A 21,601-nucleotide genomic window follows, 5' to 3' on the forward strand; every position below is an offset into this window, starting at 1 on the left:
TAGGGGTGGGCTCAGTTATTTGCCTGATGCTAAAAACAGTGCACAGGAAAATGCACAGCAGGCTTGCATGGATCTCCTACAGCTTTTTTTGCTAAGTGACATCTTACTGTGTTTTTCCCCACTTCTCTGCATTGCTGGACGTGGGGCTCCTTCTCCACAGACAGTTTTCAGGCTGTGGCAGATGTGCTACATTGCCCTTGGAAATTATCATAAACATGATTCCTTCCCCTTCCCATTTTGTAACTCTTGGCTACTTATATGCTGTGGAAATGAAACAGAAAAGATTAGATGTGCTCTGTGCTGCTCTTCTGTTTGCTGTTTGTGGGGTAGACACTGACATCAAAGTACAAACTAGAAATTAGGCTTTCCCAAGTGAAATTTAAGTGCAAAGGAGATGTGTAGCCTCATTGCTGCATTTTGCAGTACTGCACATGCCTAAGCTCCCACTAGGCATATTGTATTCTCAATTTGATTTTCTGACTCTCTTCAGTAGGTGGTTATGGATTGTAATTGGATATTCTGACAGCTGGCCTTGAGGCCGTGACCCAGTTTGGAGTCCCTGCTGTATTGCACAAGATACAAACGTAGCCAGAGAGAAGGTCCTATAACAAACCAGTGCTTCTGCTGGGAAAAAATAATAGTTCACATAACATATTAGTTTAGAGATGTCCACACAGTGCAGGCTTTGTGCATTTGCTGTGATGAATTGTTTGAGGACATTGAAAGTTGCTCTTTCCAGGTGGCAGGATGAACCACAGACACATGACCTGAAGTCAGCTCCCTTTTCACTTGTGTAAAACCTCTGCTGAGGGGACTGAGTGCTTTAGGTCCACTGCCTGAGGAGAGCTACTAATGATGTAAAGGTGGAGTGAGGGCAGGTTGTTGACTGGAGGCTAACTTTGAAATCAGCCTGCCTTTAGCACCACGGCTTTGTACTTAATATATCAAACATGTATGGTGTTTCTTACCTGTATATTGTGTTAGCACTGCAATGTGTCTGATTTTTATCCAGCTTACTCCCTTGAAAGCCAGACACACATTTCTGTGGGTTGGACAGCAATTGGATGGGCTGCCTGGAGCACATGACAGCTTGCTCCTTGAAAATGTGGCTCCATAATAAAAAATGAATGCGATTCTTATGGTTCTTTCCTAGTTTTGGAGGTACAGCTGTGCATTGAGATGATGCCATCATGCATTCCACTTACCAAGCTTTGTCTTTAATGAGATTTTGCACAATGCCTAGACTTCCCTTTTAACTACTAATACAGTTCCATGTTTTTCTGCAGAAAGCAATTTATATCAAGCCTGTTTCTTACAATTTAAAATTGCAGATCTTTTGCACTAATGGCAGAGTTGTTGCTATTAAAAATACAAAAGTTTAGAGGGATGCTTATTGCCTTTTATTTTATGTGACACCCTGAACAACCAGATGGCCTGAAAAAAAAACAGAAAAACATAGTAATTTGTGTTTTGCAGCTCCCTGAGAGAAGTAAAGTCTAAATCTCCTTCTGTGTAGTGTTACATTGTTCTTTGAGAGGTTTTTACGGCTTTCAAATAATCAAATAATTTTGTTTGTGGTCCAGCCCTGATGCTGTTTAAAGAGTTGTGACTTGACCTGAGTTGGTCTCCTGCCTACTGTAACTTTGTCTATAACAAAAGAGTAGAATACCACTAATTTAAGGTAAAAAAGAAGTAATAATTTGAAGTATTGTGGAGTTTTGCTAAGATCACAGAGCCAGTATAATAGAGCTGTACTAAAACATTTTAACATTTCCCTAAAATGTGAAGCCCTCTCTTGAATAACTTGACTTCAAGATACTTTGCTTGTCTGTAAGGCCAACTTCTGTTTATTTGCTGGTAGAAAGAATGGGAAAGAAGAATAAGAAAAAAGGAGCTTTTAAAGATTTCAGTGATAAGCTTCCAGGGCACAGGCTGGTTTAGAAGCAGACTGTTTGTAGCCTGAATCTAGGATACAGTGATATTTGCAGCTTCCTTGTTTCCAGTTTTCCTTGCTTTGCCTTCAGGCCATTTGTGAAGATGTGATTTAATATAACCTGTCTTCAGCTGCATAAAATGGATATGCCAAGGCTAGGACAATCCCCTGTCTCCCTTTATCATCACCAAAGTGAGACAGACTTGATATTCACAGCAGTGTTTGGATGAGATGAATCTCTCACTCTGCTGGAGAGATGCAGATATCTCTGTTGGCTTTTGAGAAATACAGAGGATAGTGATCTGTAGCTAAGTTGCTTGATTTTTTGGGTGGCTGAAGTTAAGTGCAGTGAATCTCACCCAGAGTGCCTTATTTGCTAACACTGATTCTTCCGTCTGAGGATTCCACTCAGCAATAAGGAGCAACTCTAATTCTCTTCTTTCTCCAGAATTCTCTCCAGTCTTATTTTATCTTATCTAATTTTCTCTTACTATATCTCTGCAGCTTTATTTTACCTAGAAATAGTTATTTTACTCTTCTCCAGTTTAATGAAGCTCTAGATTGCTGTTGTCACTCCAGTTATCTTGAGAAAAGCCTGGATAATTATTGCAGACAGAAAGAGAGCAGTAGCCCCTTCTTGTGTTGTTTGACCAAAACAGATTTGCTCAGAATTTTGTTGTCCCTCTGTCTTGTATATTTAATGTTTTGGGAAAAATCCTGCATAACCTGACTCTGAACTTTGATTAGAGTCACTGTGAATGCAACTGAAATTCCCTTGGGATTCTGCTGTGTTGCCATGTGAATTCTGTGGGTTTGGTTTGTACTTTGAGTACTCATGTTTTAAAAGAGTGTTATATTATATGTGTTTTCACTTAACCACTAACATGGAGTAATCTTCCCTCACTTCACCAAACACAAATCCTTTGGTTTGAGAACATGCTACAGTGCTTGGTCTAAATTTTATTAGAAGCAATTTGTAGATGTGCTAATACACATCATTCTAATGCTCTTCCATGCTGGGAAGGTCTGGCACAGACATAGAAACAGAATTTTCTTGTGAAGGCATGTAGGGCCACTGGTTCTGTGTTTTTATCAGCAATAAACTGGGGGATAAAAGCAATCAGAAATAAAAGAAGAAAAGGAAAAAAGAAAGGGAGGAGAACATGGGAAAAGGAAAAAACCATTAAATGGTGCCCTTTGTCCAGAGGCTAGCCATTAGCTCTTCTTAGGGTCTGCCTTTAACTCTGCAGATACTCCTTTTATGTAATTTTTGAAATAGATGCTTCATTACCTTCAATCTTCACTGACTTTCACATCTCTGCCAGTGATTCACTCACTTGTTCCCTCCTGGCCACTTTGACCACACTTTGTCCAGCCCACCTCCAAGTTTTGTTAATATGCTACTGTCCAAAAGATGGACTTGGTGTGTTTTCTGCACATTCTGCTTTCTCTGACACAAGTCAAGCATCTGGCTATTTCTATGTACAAACCTTTCACTGAATCTTCTACAGGCAGGTGTGGTACAGTTACACCTTCCATTTGCACAGCAAAAATTCTCTGTCTTTTGGCTTTCCTGGTTCTAACTTGATGGTGCTGAGAAACATTTTTGTGCCTGTCATTCCGTATCTGTCAGCTGCCCTTTCATCTCTTCAGATTTCTGCCATCTCTCCATGGATGTACAAGGCATTTTTGTGTCAGACCATTCATAAATCCTACTTACTTTCTATTTTTCTTTTGCCAGTTTTCACTCTTGTCCCATTTCATTGACCTTAGAGGTCACTGGAATCATGTAGAAAAATCTGTTTTGGTGGCCTTTTGACATGCTTGGAGAAGTAAAGTTTAGAAAAGACTCCACAATCATTGTTTTAGGAAAGATGTTCTTGTCTAGGGGGTCCCTAGCTTGTAAATTTTTCTATGATGTTTTTTCAAAAGGTGTTTCACTGGGTATGTTTATTAATTTGAGAAGTTAGTGTCCTAATGCACCGTTTCTCTGACTATTTATTATAACAATAATGTTCCACTGAGCAGTTTGTAATACAAAGTGACCAGAACATTTCTGGTTTCCTCTCTCTTGTCCTGATGGGACAGATGAGAAAAGAAACAAGAAACCCTTTAAACAGATGTAATGAGTCTTCATAGAAGCATGTAAATTGTTGTAGTAATCACTGGTGTCTAGTTACAAAAAGTTACCACTGTGATCTTATTAAAGTTAGGGCTTGTTGCATTCTCTTTTTCTTACATTTGTAGGCTTGGCTCATTCTGCAGGGTTCACATATTAACTGTGCCAAAAGATGTCTTTTCTTAGGTGCAGCTTCCTTGAATGATTAGTCTGAGATGTGTCTCTAGCATGGGCTTGAGTTGTCTTTTTTTTCTGTGTTTTAATATTTACAGAAACATTTTTACCTGGAACCTTACCAAAAAGCAAAATTCCCTTAACCTGTAGGACACTCTGATTTTTAAATGGGGTATATTGCCCACTCAGATTTTGGCACTTTTTGGCAGCACATGTGAGTGTATTTGGGGTGTAGGTTGTTCTGTCAATATTGCACATGCACAATCATGAGAACATCTGGTGCCTCCTGAGATAAGAGAGGCAGAACTTATGTATCAGGTGAGATGTGCCTTGCCTACTGTGATGTTCTGGTGGTGCTTTGTTGTGTTCCATTGCCTTAAAGATTGTCAAGAAAATGAAATGTCATTGCTTAGTTACATCTGGCTTCAGTATTGGCCTCAGTAATGTTTACAGTTCATTGCAGAAGAGGAGAACATCAATATACTGATAATGTAAAGAGAGCAGAGAACAGTGAAATGTTACAGGATTTGCAGGGAAGATGGCCCTGCTAGCTTTGCAATAATCTGTTTCTGAATTTTGAAAAGTAAAATCGTGACTGAGATTTGAGTTTGTGAATTTTGGCAATTTTCTTCTCATCATTTGGAATCCAGAATGCTACTTCCTGCTGTTATTACCTGCTGCTTTTCAAAAATAACAATGGCATCACAAACATGATTATATGGCAGGATGGCTTTTTTTTTTAGTACAGAAAGTCACAGTCTCTGGCAGCTAAATAAGAAATAGAAAATAGAGAAGAAATAGCACTTGTAGTTCAGAATAAGGAGGTTTTGGTGGATTTTTTTATTATGCCAGCAAAATTTGCATGTTGTGCTTCAATAAAGAGTACTATGGGGTAGTAATAATACATGAGTTGTTATTTGGGATATGAAAGAATAGATATTACAAAAATAAATAATCAAGAGGAAAAGTAAGAGTAATAAAAGCAGTGAAATTATGTCAAAGCAAGCCCAAGAGGTAGGATGATTAAGAGTAGGGCAGGCTGTTGAAGACTTGTATTTAAAGGGAAGAGGTGACATGTGAACTTGAAGCTAGGAATGAAATGCAATGTGGCTGAACTGTGGCTCTGTGTTCCCCAATCCTGCAGATCATGCTGTGAATGAATAAAGTCACTGCTCTTGATTTATCATACTTCTGCTTACTAGGGGAAACTTGAAAGAGATTCTACATCATTTTGGGGAGGGCTCTTAAAATGCAGAGAGATTTCTGTGGGCTCTGCATAAGTACTGAACTATGTATTTACTAAGTGATTTTCAAGTGTCTTTGTTATTTTGATCTCTCTTCTGTTGCTAACAATATGGAACAGGATGGAGAATCAGTCATTTGGGTTTATTTACATTTTGAAGAAAACCAGAATATTTTTCCCACCTTAGCAGAATTTCTTAGAACCTAAACAGAAAATGACTTGACCAATCTGCTCCTCAAAACTAACCAAAGCTGTTGTGTTTCTGTGGTGTTTATTCTGTATTTTCTGTCCTCTCTTACAGGTGGCCAGTGCTTCTCTTGGGGATGGAATGAACATGGGATGTGTGGTGATGGCACAGAAGCAAATGTTTATGTCCCAAAGCCAGTCAAAACTCTTGGCTGTGCAAAACAGATCTTAATTGGATGTGGGGCAGGACACTCCATGGCCCTCTGTCAAATCTCCTCACTAGACCCAGCACACCTGGAATCATAACATCATGGATGTGGATGGACTCCTTTGGATTGTGTAGCTCAGAGGCACTACAGGGGAGCTGCCCATGATTAACAGTAGTTGGAAACTGCAGATATTTTTCCTAAATCCCAAAGGAACAACTATGCATAAAAAGCTGTAATATTTTAAAAATTGTTTCCTGGGTTCTTGCCACAGGAATTGACTTTCTTACCCACAGACGGAATTACAGACATTCTGCCTTGATGCAATACAACTGAAGACAGATTTACATTTTCTTGTTCTTCTGAGAAGTCTTTGAGGAAGAAACTGACTGCTTAATGGCTTACTGATGTATAAATTCAGTCTGAAGAAATAGTCTGACAAAGGTGGTTTTTGTTATTGTATCTTTACATCATGAAATATTTCACCTGCCAACTTCTACTGCGGTTGTGACCTCCCAGCAGCTCAGAAAACTGTGTCACAGAGAAATGCCAGTGAAAGTGGCTAGATGCATGCACAGTTTTTAAGCAGAAGATTAGGATTAAAAGAAAAGAAGCAATATAATTTAGAAGGCTGGCAAAAAGGGAAAATGAGGCCCTTTTGAACTAGCTTTGTCTCGATTAAACTGTGAAAGGAGCAATATTTTTCATTGATTATGTTCTCTGCCAGACATCAGTTTATTATAGATTTACAGGGATGCAGACCTGCATAAGTTATCACTAACTTGCAAACCAAACCTGAAGTTTCTGAAGCCACAGCTTAGGGAAGGAAAACTTCTAAGAGCTCTTAGAAACATTCAAAAGGTTCCTATCAAAGGGCATAAGTCAGTTGTGGCTGCTGAGGACAGCTTGATCCAATGTAGCTCCTGTGTTTCCATCTGCCTTGGAATAGGAAGACATCATATCTAACCAGAAAGATTTTACAAGTTCTCCAGCCTAAAGGGCAGACCAGAATGCTCCTGATAATTTCAGGTTAGTTCTCACTTCTGTTTTGCAGCCCAACAGATTTGCTGTTTCACAGCATGCCCACAGCACTTGTTCCAGGTGGGGGTTTGACAGAGAACATAGGCCTAGCACTTGTAGGAGAAAGGAAAAAGTGTAAAATGAGATGTGTTCGCCTGTTAGTAGGAAAATTTTGGAAGCTATTTATAAAACTGTTTTTTTTCCATACAAATACAGTGGATGCCATTAAACTGGATGTTTACCACCCACAACACTTACATTTGCTGTGGTATTTAACGTATTTCAAGCTCTAAATATAGAGAATTCTACTGTGTAGTAAATGCACCTTTTAATGGACCTACTGTTGCTAAACAGTGGTTTAATTTTTAAAGCAGGCTTGCCAAGGAAGAAGCCTTACAGAATTGCAGAGTGCTCAGAGAAAGGCTCTTAGGAAACAGGACAGGAAGACCTTCTAATGATGTATCAGCTTACACATGAAGGGGAAGGAATTAAGGTGATAATATGGGCTGCATGGGTTTTTTCACCCTTGATTTTACAGCAGTTATAGTTCTTGGCTTGACTTTCAAGAGTATTTTATTTTTCTATTCAACAGATGAGAAACTTGAGCAGACTATGAAGTTGATTTTAACTATTACAGATACCAAAAGAATAATCAAATGGATCCTCTGCAAAATATGTGGAATTAAGATTTCTGTTGTAAAATGGTTTTTTTTAATCCATGTGTTAGTTGTGGCTCTTCATGGCAATATACTGTTCCAGGCTGTGACCTCTTGCACTTTTAATTATCTAAGTTGATATTTATTGACTGTTCTCAATGCCACTTTCTGGATACCAAAGCTTCTCTATTATATGCACTGAACAGTGCTTTCTTTCACAGTCTTGTCTGAGGTTTCTATTTATGATTTCTGCAAAATCTGTCTACCAAATAAACGTGTTCTCTTGCTTCAGTAATCATCTCCTCTAAATAAGTCTGTTCCTTGATTAATCATGCCAATATGTGCCTTACATGAGGTTTACTGGACTGGACATGTTGTGACTGTGTGTGCTGTAGCTGCAGTTCATTGCAGAGGAATCCAACAAATTATGTTATAAATAAATGTGAATTGGGTATTTGAAATTGTTTTCAATTTTTCATGCCTTTAACGTGAACACTCTTTTGGAGTGCAAGGAATGATTTGGGGTGATATGGTGAAGAAGCAAAGGAGTATGTGAGTTTGTTCCTGGTCCTGATCTGGTGTTTCATATCTGCATCTGATCTTCATCTTTGAAAGGCAGGAACTGCGTTTTTCTCTCCTTTGTTGTGCCTATATAGCTTGAAGACTTTGGGAAGTAATGACTTTTCTTGATGTAGTGAGGGCTTTGTCATCAGTCAGGGCTTCTAGGTGCTGCTGTAGTACAGAGAGTGAATAGAATTCATTGTAAAAGGTACATGGCTGAATGTCAAAACCAAGTTGCTGCCCATTCTTTCAGAAGTGAATGCCCTGTTTTGTATGTCAGTGGCTTTGTTTGCAGAATAAAGCACTGTACAAAATCAGCTATGGCTTTCTCTGTGAGGAAGGGAACACACAGTGAAAAGTTCCTAATCAAGTGGAAGAAGACAACTTTCCATGCTGATGTTTAGAGTTTATGACTGTTGCCTGTTGATAATCCTCATGGATAAGGTCAGTCTCTGCAAGGCAAAATGCAGACCCAGTGTGCTCTGATTCATAGAGTTCTTTAACAGGTCTTCTGTGGTAAATGAAGCAAGAAGCCTGTTACATAAGCATTCTGCATTCAGGTTCAATTGGAAATGAACTGACAAAGTTTATAATATATATATATATATTTACAAAAAGACACTGGAACAAGTTAACCACGTGTCTGTGCAGCTGCTCTCCCCTCCTGTTTTCTGAAGATAAGTAAACCTGCTGGTGAGCTGACATTCATGAGAGAGAACAAGTTGTGAACTGCTGACCTTCAGTCCAGAGAATTTTCAGGCCTTTTGGTGGAGGGGGAGAAGGAGAAGAAAGCTGTTGTGTGCCTTTCTGTTATTTGAAGTCCTAAGAGATCTGCAGATGTACTCATGAAACCTCCATGTGCACCTGCACAAGATGCTCCTGTTCCAGTTCAAAGAATGTTGGTGGGACGATGTGTGTGTTGTGTCAGAAGTTTCTGTCTCTTGGCAGATTTTTTGGGCCACTTGGTGGTCACTGATGTTATTTGACTTGGTGTGGCATTCTGAGTTATTTAATGCATTTGTGCTCAGCGTGCCAGGCTCTGTATTTGAAGTGTGTTCATTTGAAAGATGGAAGATGGTTTGCCCAGTCACTGCTCCTTATACAACACTGACTTCTCTGTCTGCATGTGGGCAGTCCTTTTGGTGTCTGACTAGTCTTGCCATCTGCAATCACCACAAAGGTCACTTCTGAATGAGTGACAGGAGCTTTTTCTCAGCTGCATGTTTTGGGCACAGAGAGATTGTGGGGAGGGTGGGAGAAAGTGATTTGATTGTGCTTTTTATGGCATGTGTTGAGTCGTGAGACTTAGAAATGAGGATGGACAGCTGATCAAGGAGACCAGTTTGAATGTACAAGAGAAAGGTGACCATGGAAAAATATTTAAATGAATGGCAATAGAGAGCCAGATGCAGTCATCTAAAACATAGGGAAAAGGAGGGGGAGGACAGAGCCAAGATACAGCTCCTGAGGACTGAATAATCTCACGACATAACAGCATTCCAGCCTGCCGGTGTGGTGGGAGTGAGATGAGAGACAAACTATTCTGTTTCGTTGATGTTATTCTTCTCCCACTGTTTATTTATAATGATGTGAGTTGTTGACCTGCAGTGTTTGGGTGTTTTCTCATCCATAGCATATCTTGAAATTTCCAGTTCTCCTCAGCAGAAACAGCAACATCTGTCTTCACCTTGCAGACTCAGAAATACTTTGATCAGGCCTCTGGTCTAGTCCAGCATTTAACCAAATACTTACTGTTTTTTCCATTTGATTCCATGAACTCTGGATCTGATTTAAACAAGACTTAAGTAATTTTGGGACTTCCAGTTCCTTTTTCCATGTTAGAGATCAAGACAATGGCAGACCTTGGTCACTCTGAGCAATTTTGGTATTTTTATGGTGCATGGTAAATCTTGGGCTTTTTCTTCATTTTCTAGTTTAAGTTTAAGTTTTTTCTTTAAGCTAGTTATTTTCTTGAAAAGGACTCCAGAATTTTTTATCAGTATTTGAGTCCTGCTTATGCTATTTACTACTAGCTGAAAATTCCAAAGGCTTGGAATGGATACAGCCTGGGGTTGAGAATAATTTTGTGTGGTTTTGATTGTGGTTCAAAATGTGCACAGTAGAAAAGCGGCACTTATATGGAATTTGCTGACAACTCCAGCTGACACAAAAATAATTGGCCACTTTTAACTTTTTACATATTAATATCTTGATACATGTGCAAAAAAGAGGCAGTACATGCTTTGTTCTTTTGCTTTAGCTTTTGTGCTGTTCTTATTTCCCAGTAAATGCTGATCTTGCACGTTTTGCTCTATGTTAGCAAGAATAATAGCCTTGAATTTAAATGCTTTGCTTTTCTGGAAATGGCCTTCTACTGGGTGAATATAACTGAAGATGTAGGTCTGTATCATATGTGCCTTTGAAGCTAATGTGGAGGAACTGCATGTGTAGAGCCCTTATTGTTTTGTAACCCATTTAGATGCTAAAGGACTGAAGTCAGGCACAGTCTTGAGCTATTTGTGCATTTCATTCAGGTTCATCAGTCAGTTGTCTCAGCATTCACCTGTTTTTAATGCAGCAGCAGTTTTTACTCATCAGTGCCTCTGTAAAACATTGAAATAGAGTATGTGACTGAAAATATTCAGCAGTGAAAATAGTCTCTGTATTTGAATCATGGCCTGGATGAACCACGTGTTTCCTTGTGGGAGAGTAAGGAAGCATAAATTTAGAGTATTGGGAGAACACATTCTTCAGCTTGATTGGAAACTAGAACAACAAAGTAGTTATGCCTGAATAAAATCTGGCTGAAAGAGGAGAAAATTCAGGGGTGACATTTATTTTGCAAAATTTTCTCTGGCATTTTTGTTTTGTGACATGTTGGATTTTGTCTCATTTCCAGATGTACCTTTGCAGTTTGGTAGGGGTGCAGTGTAAGTCCAATTCCTGTGTTGGTTAGCCTCTCTCTCAGTCTGTTTCCAACTTCCTCATCTGTTTCCAGGCTGCTTTGCCTGTAGACCACCTGATTATCCAGATACTATACAGTCTTTGGAGGGAGTTCAGGTTTTGGGGTTGAGAGTTGTAAGTGGAGTTTCAGAATGTCAATTCAATATTGTTCCAGTACTCCCTCATCACCAGAGTTCTGTTAAGTATATGTGAACACTTTGCTAGCAGACTGCATTTTTACTTTTTTTTTAAATTTAGAAGTGAGGCCAGGAATTGGGAGATTTTTAATGTTCTGACATGACTTTAGTTTTTGGCTGCAAATGTCAAGTGAGTTTAGCTTTTGTTTTGTTTTTACTGATTTGAATGCATGAAGACATGTGGTACCTAAATTAGGGCAGCAGAGGAGTTGCCAATCAGTAATGAAAATGCTCTGTCATTTTAACTGTGTGGGTGCTTAATAATTTTCCATAATAATTCTCTGCTTTAAAGTACAAAAGAAAAGGGATTCCTACAGGGGCATTGTGTTCTTCTGCAGACAGGGAAATATGGCATCTTTTAAATAATGAAGAGATGCTTCTCTCCTCTGGTGCCTTAATTCTGAGTAGATTATAATAACTATTCCTTCTTAAATATGGCTTTTCCTCTTTTGACATCAGAACACTTTAAAAAGAGCATAATGTCACAGAAACAGAAGCAGAGGCACAAAAAATTAAATTGGCCCAACCAAGGTAACCCAGCATGTCCACAGGGAGTCAAGAATAAAATTCCCATTTCCTGAGTCCCAGGCCAAGGCCCTGCCTTGTAGGCTAGTGGCTCTTGAGGATTATTTTGAGTTAATCTCACCGCCATTCTTTCCCTCTCTCCTTGCTCTTCTTTCCCACTCTCTGCTGATTGCTGTTTCCACTGCTCCTGCTTGCATAACCCATTTTCCAAACTCATCCTGAGTCCTTCTCATTTCCCACCTCCTGAGCTACTGCCTTTCCTCCAGTCACCCACTTGCACTGACACCACCCCAGCAAAGCGTGGCCCCTGCTGAGCTGCTTTCCCTGGGCTTAAGCCTTGCGTGCTCTTGTGCTGCTGTGACTCACAGTCAGCAGCCTCTGCACAGGCTGTGTCATCCCTGCTAAGCCCTTTGAGTCCAGAGGCACTGCAGGTACCTCAGAGTGACAGCTGAGCTAACACAAATGTAACATTTTGCCTTTCGCTGCCCAAGGAATCTCTAGCTTGGGCAGCAGGAAAAACGACAGAACCCTCGGAGCACACACTTTTAATATTTGGTGTCTGGAGATGTTTGGACCTAGGCACTTGCATGAAGTTTTTTAAATGTTCAGGTGAATGCTGAGAGTGGAGAACCTGGCTTTGCCAGGCTGAGACAGGGAATATATCTTGTAATAGCATTTGCTTTATCAGATAACGAAAGTCAAGGGATGCAGTTCTGGACCTGTTTTTTAACATTTGGTTAAATTTGAATTCAAATATTGTTCTTGATTGCAAATGAACATTTGTATTTCCCTAGGAGAAAAACTGGGCACTTACAGTCCTAGATGAATGCAGAGGCTTTGGGAGTCCTGAACAGACAGGTATTTTATGCCCAAACTCAAGTAAGTGAGTGACTTAAAAATAACCTGCATCATTTAAGCATGTTTTCCTGAAGTGAAGGTAGTTTGTGTGTGAGCTCAGAGGCAAAGTTCCTTCCAGGATTTATATGTAAAGCAGAAAAGTATGCTGCCTTGTTTTGAAATTATGAAAGGGATATGCAAACTGGCAGGGTAATATCTTCAGGATATCTTTTTTGTAAGAAGCTTTGTGCTCAGTTCTTTTTTGAATGCTCTTGCCTTAACCCTGCTTGCTCTCTTCTGTATTTCAGTTGGCTCATTTGTCCTAGCAGACATTTGTTTCAGTGATGTATTTTCTTTTTGGCCCTGAAACTTTAAGGAGAGAGGAGGCAATTTACATGAAAAATCACTTTATCCAGATTAATGACTGCTGCACTTGACTGTTATCACAGTGGTTTTAGCTAGGGTTTTTTTTTTTTCTTTTTTTTTTGGTGGAGTGAGAAAGCAGAAACCTCTTCTCAGAAATTTCTTCTGTCTGAAATTTCAATTGTGGAGACACATCAGGTTGGTCCAGAAAAAATGAGTACCTTCATGCAGTCAGAGGAAAAGCTATATATGTAGAAGTTGTGGTTGAGCTTTAAATGTTAGCAATTAATAAGCCACTAATTACTTGCCAGTACAGATGAAGGGGCAGCACTGGGTCTTAGAGCTGGGAACTCACTGCTAAAAGCTGAGTTTACAGAGGAGGAAGCACAGATGTTCCTTTATAGCTGGAAACAGGCAGAATATAACTGAGCTGCAAAACCAACTTCTGCTCTTACTTGCAATGGTGTGAACTCAGGAGTAGCTGGTGGCATTACTGAAGCCTGAAGTCAGAATCTACCCACATGGATAGTTTTAATGCTTTAATAAAGACATGCACCTCCTGTAGGGAGAGGGGGCAGGCATGAAGGAATTAATGTTTTAATCATAGTACCCAAGCAAAAGCTCCTTAACTGCAAGGCAGCTGGGACGATGTGGTAAATTTCCCTTAGGATTCAATGCAATAACTTGTGAGATTTTCCGCTTCTCTTGTTTCCCTCTCACCCTGTGTTGTCAGAGCTGCCACTGTTGTGCAAGGGGAACTCTGGGGTCAAACAGATCTTAAGCATTATAGCATCTCTTGAAGGGCAGTGGATGGTTCTGTTTCTGAAGGGTTTATAGAAGTCACCCAGAAGACATGGTTACCTCAAATCAGACTGGGCAGAGAGGGGAACCTAAATTAAAACGAGAGTGAGGAATGTAAAATGTAGCACAGAATGACAGTTGTCCCCAGCCTGTCCTCTAAGGCTCAGATAGATGCAAAGTGCAGTGGAAGGTGAAGACCTACATAGGATTTACAGGGCTGAATTGTTGGTATTCCTTATGGTAATGGAGAATTAGCACTGGGCCCTTGAGTCAGTGTTAAATAAAAAATGGGGTAGATAAATCTATTTCTGGATTCCTAATACGTTATAAGAGGAAAAGTTGTTCATTAAACAAATCCTGGATGAATCTGGCTCTTACCTCTGGAGGTAAGAAATTTATCTTCTGAGAATGACGGCATAGAAACAGTGTGAGAAAAATAGTTCTTGGGAGAAACTAAAGCAGAAATCAAGTGCTTAATGCTGTATCAAGGACTACAAAGGAGTTCTCTAATTATGTACAGCCTTTCCTCTATTCCTAAAACACAGCTTGAGGTCTTCCTTGTGTTTCTTTTGGAGTAGAGTTTTGTGATGACAAGGTCCAGCTGCAGTTGGGGTTTTTTTGTGTATAATTTAGCACTTACCAGAGCCATGAGTGTTTCTTCTGTTTGGTTTTTTTTTTTTTTTTTTGGGTTTAATATCTACTTCCTTCAGGCTATAGGGAGGATACTATTCCTTTACATTTCCATTCCCGTCAGTAGTTGCAGATGCTGTAGGTTGCCTAGAAGATTGCCAGCTTTTTTGAAGTTCCTCACGTGAGGATAAAGACGTGTATCCTTCCTTTATAGAAGTACGTTACCAAAAATGCTCAGGCAACTACAATGCTGTTGGCACATAGTCCATAGTTGTCATTTGTAGCATCTAAATGAAACTTAATCCCATTGTGTTTCTCAGATCTTACTGGTGCATGTTTTGTGTGGCAAATCAAGTGTGACTCGGACACGTGGATTTCTTTCCATTTCGGATCAGGTGAAGTGGTGTGGCTCAGTGATGAACAAGTGAAGGACGGGGCCCGAAGAAGTAAGAAAAACTGAATTCATTTAATCAGCTAAAAAGACAAACATTTATTATTGTTGGGGAGGGAAAAGGAAGATACCTAGATCATTATAGGGGTTTTTAATCTTCCCTTGTAAAATTACTAATGGTGTGAATTCTTTAGACATCGGTTGTATCAAGTGTTTGCAGGCTTCATTTATTATCTACTAACCAAAATTAGCATTGTAGAACCAAAGCAATACCAAGCTTTTCTCCTACATTTCTGTTGAGAACACTGTATTTATTCAAGATTTTAGAAGCAAGTCTCTGGAAACCCCTGATTGCTTCAGAAAAGGATTCCCCTTTACACTATACAGCAGGCACTGAAACCATGATACAAAATTTATTTTCATGCTAGAATTGTTTTGCATAACATTGTGCATGCATTTTACTCAGTACTAAATTGCATACAATGCTGTTGTCTTGTTTCTTAAACTTTGAGACCATTTATACTTGAGTATTTTCCTGATTTTGTACTATAAGTCCCAGTTTTAAAATAACACCTCTTTGTTTAAAATTCATACTGATTACTTAATATGAACAATTTATGAAGGGTCTTTACGTTGGATCTATACATCGATAAAATACAACATAACCAGAGCTGGAAAATTAACCAGCTCTTACTGTCAGGTCCGAAGGAAGGTCCCATGTGTCACAAGCATGCCAACAAAAACAGACAGGAAAAAGTTTTTCTTATTTTTTATACACTTCTAGCTGGATTAAAAGTTCTTGATTTCCATGTCGGTGTGATGAACTGTGAAGGCGTGGTCAATATGACCGATGACTGCCTGATTGCACTTTTTAAAACCATTACTCTTTATCTTGTATACAAAAAGAAGCGATCCATAGCAAAGAAATGTACAGTTTTATAATGTTTTACATTTTCGCTACAACAATGTATGTAAAAGTAAAGAGCTTTGAAAGAAAATATATAACTTTGCTTTTTTTTTTTCTTTTTTCTCCTTAATCATACATTTGCAGTGTTTCTTGTGTGTGTGTTGTTTTGTTGGTGGTTTTTTTTTTGTTGTTTTTTTTTTGGTTTTTTTTTCATTTTCATTTTTGTCTTCATGCAAGTCATGCTTTGGAACAAAAAAATAGATTAAAAAAAAAGAAAGGTCTTCTACAGTTTTGTTACATTTTGGCCGTAGAAAAAGCCTGCATCTCTAGTACAACTCCAGAACCACGAAGAATCATCCATAAAACCTGCATGGAGCGAGTTAACTTTGTCCAAATGAGAAGGTCTTCTATGCCTGCACAGTTCCACAGAGATGTTTATTAGCCATCAATGTTCATCTCCATCTTGCCTTGTCAGGTCACTCTGACTGCCTCTGTTGGCATATATTTAGCAATGACTGGACTTTCTTTGCAAAGATCTGCATGTAAAGAATACAATCAGTACTTGAGCTTCTTCCCTGCGCTTTTCACATCAAGCTCGGCATCTTAGTGTTAAAGGAAGGAGGAAAAGGTGAGATAGCTACATGCAGAGGCAGCCATATTCTTCTTCAACAGGATTTTTTTTCCCATGCAGTCAGCCAGACTGAGACCTCTCTACAGTGTGTCTGAGTATTGCTTTCAGCTTAAAATAGGTGCCCATGCAAAGTTTCATCCTACTGTGCTCGTTTGCTCAAACTCCTGCAGGGTTCCTATGGCTCAAAAATATCCTGAGAAAAGCAAAATCTTCCATCGTTGGCATGTTTCAGCATCGACTAAACGCCTAACCCATTCCATACAGAGCCAGTAGATCCACCATTAGCCACAATAAGCATAGACTAGCAGGATGCACCAGGAAGGAAGCCATCTGGTGCATCTACCCTTCATCCTATGTAGTGATACCATGCAGCACGTATGGCCCACCAGTGCTACGCCAATGCCTGCCTATTGTCATCTGAGTGCTATTTAGGAGTGTTGTCACCTAAGCATCAGAAGTAACACCGTTTGCAGCGGGTGCTACTGTGAGACATTGCATCTTCAGACTTAGTCACCTGGACTATATGCAACATCGCATAGGCTAATTGAAAGTAAAGCTTTTTAGACCATTCTCTGCTACTGATCCATGCTACAAAATAGATGGGATGGGAGACCAAGAACGTCTCACTGGGCTAGGAGAGCTGTAGGGCGCAGACACTGAGGATAATCCTATCGCTTTTCCACTTATGCCAGCTATGCTGTTAAGGCTCCGTGACATTTCGTAACCTTCATTTAAAAGAAAAATGCAAAGTACAGCATTGGATCAATGACAGAATGGACTAAGAATGAGGTCAACATCGTAGCCAGTTCAATAGCATCTGCATGCACGGACATGCCGAGAGTAGTATCGCTTGCAACATGACTCAGAAGGCCGTTGGAATACAGAAAAAATTTAAAATATATACATTAAAAAAAAAAAAATCATCATTTCTCAAGATGGTCAGGCTATGTAATTGATCCTACAGGCAGCAACATGGTTGTACCCTAAAAAAAAGAAGAGTCAGTGGGAGGGATTTTCTATGTCTCCGTCATACACTCACACATACCTCTCCCTTCCACTTCATGCATTGTGACCTCAGGCAAAATTAAGGTTTGTGGTATCTTTGTGGGGCAGGAGGGGGACAAGGCAGCAAAATCCATAGAATTGAATGTGTTGCTGTAGAGATACTACTCCTTTGTTCTCAGCATTAAAAAAAAAAAAGAAAAGAAAAAGAAAGAAAACAAAATTGCATGCATTCAATTTCCCTCCCTCCCTCCCCCCTTCTTTTTCAGGCATGCACGTAAACAGCTCAGCAAGTGTACAGAGAGTTGCACAAACTATGGATGAAATTCTGTTGGAACAACAATTAAGATGCTCTCAACATGTTTCAAACAGGCCAACAATATGCTGACGTATATTACTCTTTAGCCAACCAGCCTCTGTTTCATTCAGGAACGAGAGGAGGTTGCAGTGCATCATGAAAACCATACATTCCCCATCCCAAAGGATGTGCCATTTGGAGTGTTCCCCTGATCCACTGGAACCACCTGAACTCGCCCAGCCTGAATGAACACGGCCAATGCTTATCCAATACAGAATCAAGTAAAACGCTTTGCTACAAAGGTAAATTTTAGAGGATATACTTTCATATGAAAGTCTTGTGGTCCTACTGTATCTTTGTTGATGATAAGCTTTAGACTTATAAATACATACACTATCTATAACTGGCATTTACTATAACTATTGCCCATCATACAATGGCACATGGGAATTCCATACTCCATACTCAGTGTATGGTTACGTCATACAATCTTTGCAGTTTTAAAATATTGACTCTATCTTATACTATATACAGTACACCAGTGGTAAACACTGATTTGAAGAGAGTGAGTTCTTTTCCAATTTTCCCATTCCTTTGATGCATATAGATGTAGATCTAATTTTGGGTTTGTATGGTTGCCTCACATTAAATTATTTAAGCAAAACAGTCTCTTTTAAGAAGGGAATGCTTTTTTAATGGGATTTTACTTCTGTTGCTAAATAGATTATTCTGGCCATTAGCAAACTACTTCTGAGAGATTCATACCTGTCAGAAGTCTGAGAAACTAACTAATAATGATTTATTTATGAAAGGATTTTAGATGGATTATTTTCTGATTTTAAGAAACCTGTGCCAACAGATGTCCATGCTTTTCTTTCTCTCTTGAACTAACCAGCTATGAATATCCAAATATTTCATTTTAGTGCTCTGTTAAGGTCACTAAATAATAATTTCTTATTTTCTTGAGTATTTTTTGCTTTTGTGTTTTATCTGTTCTGTCTGCCACCTCCAAGTCTGTGCTCCTCAGAGTCTGGTAAGCTCTGTGAGCTTTCCAAGTGGCAAACCTTCATTGCTATGATACATTAATTGGTCTCTCCTTATGGGATGGGCTAATTTAAGGACATAGTAGAGCATCCTCCACTAAAGCTTCCTGCACCAGCTGGGGTGGAAGACTCGACTGCCTAGCATATCTGCACAGGGTAGTTACAGCTCCTCAGGCTTTTCTTTCTGAAAGAAATAGGTTAGAAACTCCAAATGCAGACATCAGGTGGTGGTTTCCAGCCCAAACGTGCATCTCTACAGCAAGCGCACTATCGCGTGCTACAGCTAAGCTGACTTTCTCTTAGTTATTTAAACCAGTTGCTAGCTACGTGGTACAGGGCCCCAGCTACATACCCTTTCTTATTCCTCCATCAGGCGGGCAGGGATATTCCCCGGTTGATAAGAGGAAGCAGGGTCCATATCTCTCCCGAGTGCCAGAGCGGGTAAAGGGCAGGCCCTCATCAGGCGTAATAGCCTGGTCTATGTGGGGACAGTCTTCGTTTGCCAGCGCCGCCTTGGCCACCTCACCATTCAGTTTCGAATCTTCAAACATATAAGCAGAAGGCTATTGAAACACTATGCACTGTTTATTAGAGTTCCAGCTGCAAATTAAGGGTTCACAGCTAAAGACTTCTATAGCGACACGCTAAAAGGTAGCACATCTGTCCTAGACACTGCGTACATGTGCACTGCACCAAAATAAAATAAAGTCTGTTAAGTGGGAGGAGAAACAAAAGATGATCCCGTTAGGTGTGACAGCAGCCACCTGTACGTCCGCACTGAGGGGCCCTTTCAGAAAGGGGCGTGCAGTGGTTCCTAGTCCTGCGAGCAGAAGACCGCGTTAGAAATCAGAGTATGTTTTTGCATGACATTGGATGGTGCATGGATGACCTGTTTGTCATGGAGCTTACTGTCACTCAGAGCTCTGGAGAGGCAGTGGACTGAGAGTTGTTTGAGTATTTGAGTATATTCTGTTTGTGCTGGTTTACACCTGTGTGCGGTATTACTGAGGGGGAAATTCCTGCTCTTCCCCTCCCCAAAATTTACCCAGATGGTTTTATAGCATCTCCAGTATCAGTCATGCAGAATGGCTGTACACGTTTTAGACACACAGAGTACGTTACTATGGAAATACGACAGCAGAACGTGGATTTAAAGAAAACCCAATCCATTTTCTGATGTTCTCCTCTGAAACACATACAGTATTTGCAATGCCAGCACAGGACACTACATACACAAAACACTACAGCAGGCCATGAATTTGGAAACTAGATAGAGTAAAATTTACTCTTGGCTGTAAATAGTGACAATAGGTTGTCAGATTTGCCTATTTTGCTCCACACATTCCCATGAGGATAGACTGAGAATCATATGTTTTCTCTGTGTGACTGGGTTTTACATTTATAAAACAATTTAAAGTGCTATTTAGTGTAGGATTTTTTTTAGGGTTTTAAAGTGCAAATTAAGTGTATTGAGAATATACTCGAAATATGGCACAGCTCAATATGAGTATTTTGGTTGAAGGGAAGAAAAAACAGTCAAAATGTGCTTTCTGAAGCTCCACAAATGCTGAGATATGATAACTGAGCAGTACTGGCAGCATCCTACACCTCGGTTGCACAATGCTTATTACCTAGACACTGTAAGGCAATGGGTGATCCTGCAAGTCTTTAAGGAAAGAAATTCAATGGATAGACTTAATTTCAGTTCCCATTCTACATTCATGTATTAGCTTGTTCTAAATGCTATATAATATCATCATTTAATTTGCAATTGTTTTGAAGCCAGCTAATAAGCCTCAAAAAAAAAAAATACAGTTAGGTAGAGTTTGGAGGTATGATTTTGATCCTCTGATGGACAACAGATAGGTAGAAGGCAGAAGCATTTTCAAGTTATGTTTGTTACTTTACATATGCACACGCGCACACACACACACACACACACACAGACAGGTGTACATGACACGCACTGTGCACCTATCATGCACCAGTAATTGCATTCTAGGCCTTTATTTTTCTTCTATTTAGATGTCACTGGTTTGTCACAACATAAACTGTCTTTGCTGCACATCTCACCTCTGCCTCCATTTTTCTTTGTGTAGAATCAGCCAATTATTTCCCCTGAGAGGGATGTAGTAATGTTTTGTTGTGTTCTGTGAGCAATGAAATAATTAGGTCTCTCAACACATTTAAAAATGTGGCAAAAGCTGTAGGGGCATTTTAATACTTGTAGACACTAATTTCAATAGGTTTCTTAAGTTTTAAGGTTTCACTGCATTGCAATTTCTTTCTGTTCATAATAATCACTGCTATTTAATACCACTCTGAACAAAAACCTGGCACGGCTGCCATAGAAACCGTGACAGTGCAGGTACTGAGCCATGTATTTAAAAATCACTTAACTGTGTTTGGGGAGAGCTGCAGTCCTCCTGGGGAGGAGCAAAGAACTAGGCTGCTTCATAAGCCTCTACTGCTACAAGCTGGTAGCTCTAATCCTGAAATGAGGCAGCTGAGTCAGCAGAGCTCTGCACTGGAATCTCTGAGACACCCACTGCTGCTCCTGAGCCCAGGTTTGCAAATGAAATTCTTGGTGATCGAGGGCAAATTGATCCATTCAGGAGCTCAAAACAAGTCTGAGCAGAGTGGTTGTGGGTCAGGCTGCTCACTGGTAACAGCCATTGATTCTTTTGGGAGCAGCTTGCAGGCTCTGTTGTGCTTGAATGGCAACAAAATTGACCTTCAAATTAATTTCTTAAATTGCATTATAAATCTCTAGTAGCTTGAGCTGGAACTTGCTCTTACAGCCTCTTCAGGGTCCCTTAGCACTGATGATTTTTCCTCTATGCTTGTTAAAATTCCACAACCTTGTTATTTTATTTCCATTCAAGAGGAAGAGAACAGAGAAGCTGGAGATGTGGGCAAATTACTGAACTATCCT

At 39.7% G+C, this 21,601-nt stretch overlaps 2 protein-coding genes across 9 annotated transcripts in view; one reads left to right on the plus strand and one right to left on the minus strand.

Moving 5' to 3' along the window:
- SERGEF (secretion regulating guanine nucleotide exchange factor) overlaps window positions 1–7,998 on the plus strand; it is a 141,862-nt gene extending 133,864 nt beyond the window's left edge. Inside the window, exon 12 of one of the 2 annotated variants that reach the window (XR_011679304.1) lies at window positions 5,771–5,841. Coding sequence is in view for 1 of the 2 variants with exons in the window: in XM_071427849.1 (XP_071283950.1) it covers window positions 5,771–5,961 (191 nt within the window). In the remaining variant the exon portion in view is untranslated. Of the gene's footprint in view, window positions 1–5,770 lie in introns of both variants that reach the window. The other variant, XM_071427849.1, reaches the window with a different exon arrangement.
- Window positions 1–21,601, minus strand: part of KCNC1 (potassium voltage-gated channel subfamily C member 1) — a 123,594-nt gene that overhangs the window by 2,641 nt on the left and 99,352 nt on the right. The window contains exons 3-4 of one of the 7 annotated variants that reach the window (XM_071427841.1): window positions 19,019–19,207; window positions 14,860–17,048 (exon numbers count right to left, since the gene is read on the minus strand). The exons of 1 other annotated variant lie outside the window; for it this stretch is intronic. In XM_071427841.1, coding sequence (XP_071283942.1) covers window positions 16,912–17,048; window positions 19,019–19,207 — 326 coding nt within the window. In that variant the 3' untranslated portion in view covers window positions 14,860–16,911. Of the gene's footprint in view, window positions 1–14,859; window positions 17,307–19,018; window positions 19,208–21,601 lie in introns of those variants that run through there. 5 more of the 7 variants (XM_071427842.1, XM_071427843.1, XM_071427840.1 and 2 more) reach the window with 5 other exon arrangements.

This window comes from Agelaius tricolor, unplaced genomic scaffold (genome assembly GCF_023055355.1).
Source record: "Agelaius tricolor isolate 1412-34295 unplaced genomic scaffold, bAgeTri1.0.p SCAF_5, whole genome shotgun sequence".
Classification (NCBI taxonomy): Eukaryota; Metazoa; Chordata; class Aves; order Passeriformes; family Icteridae; genus Agelaius; species Agelaius tricolor.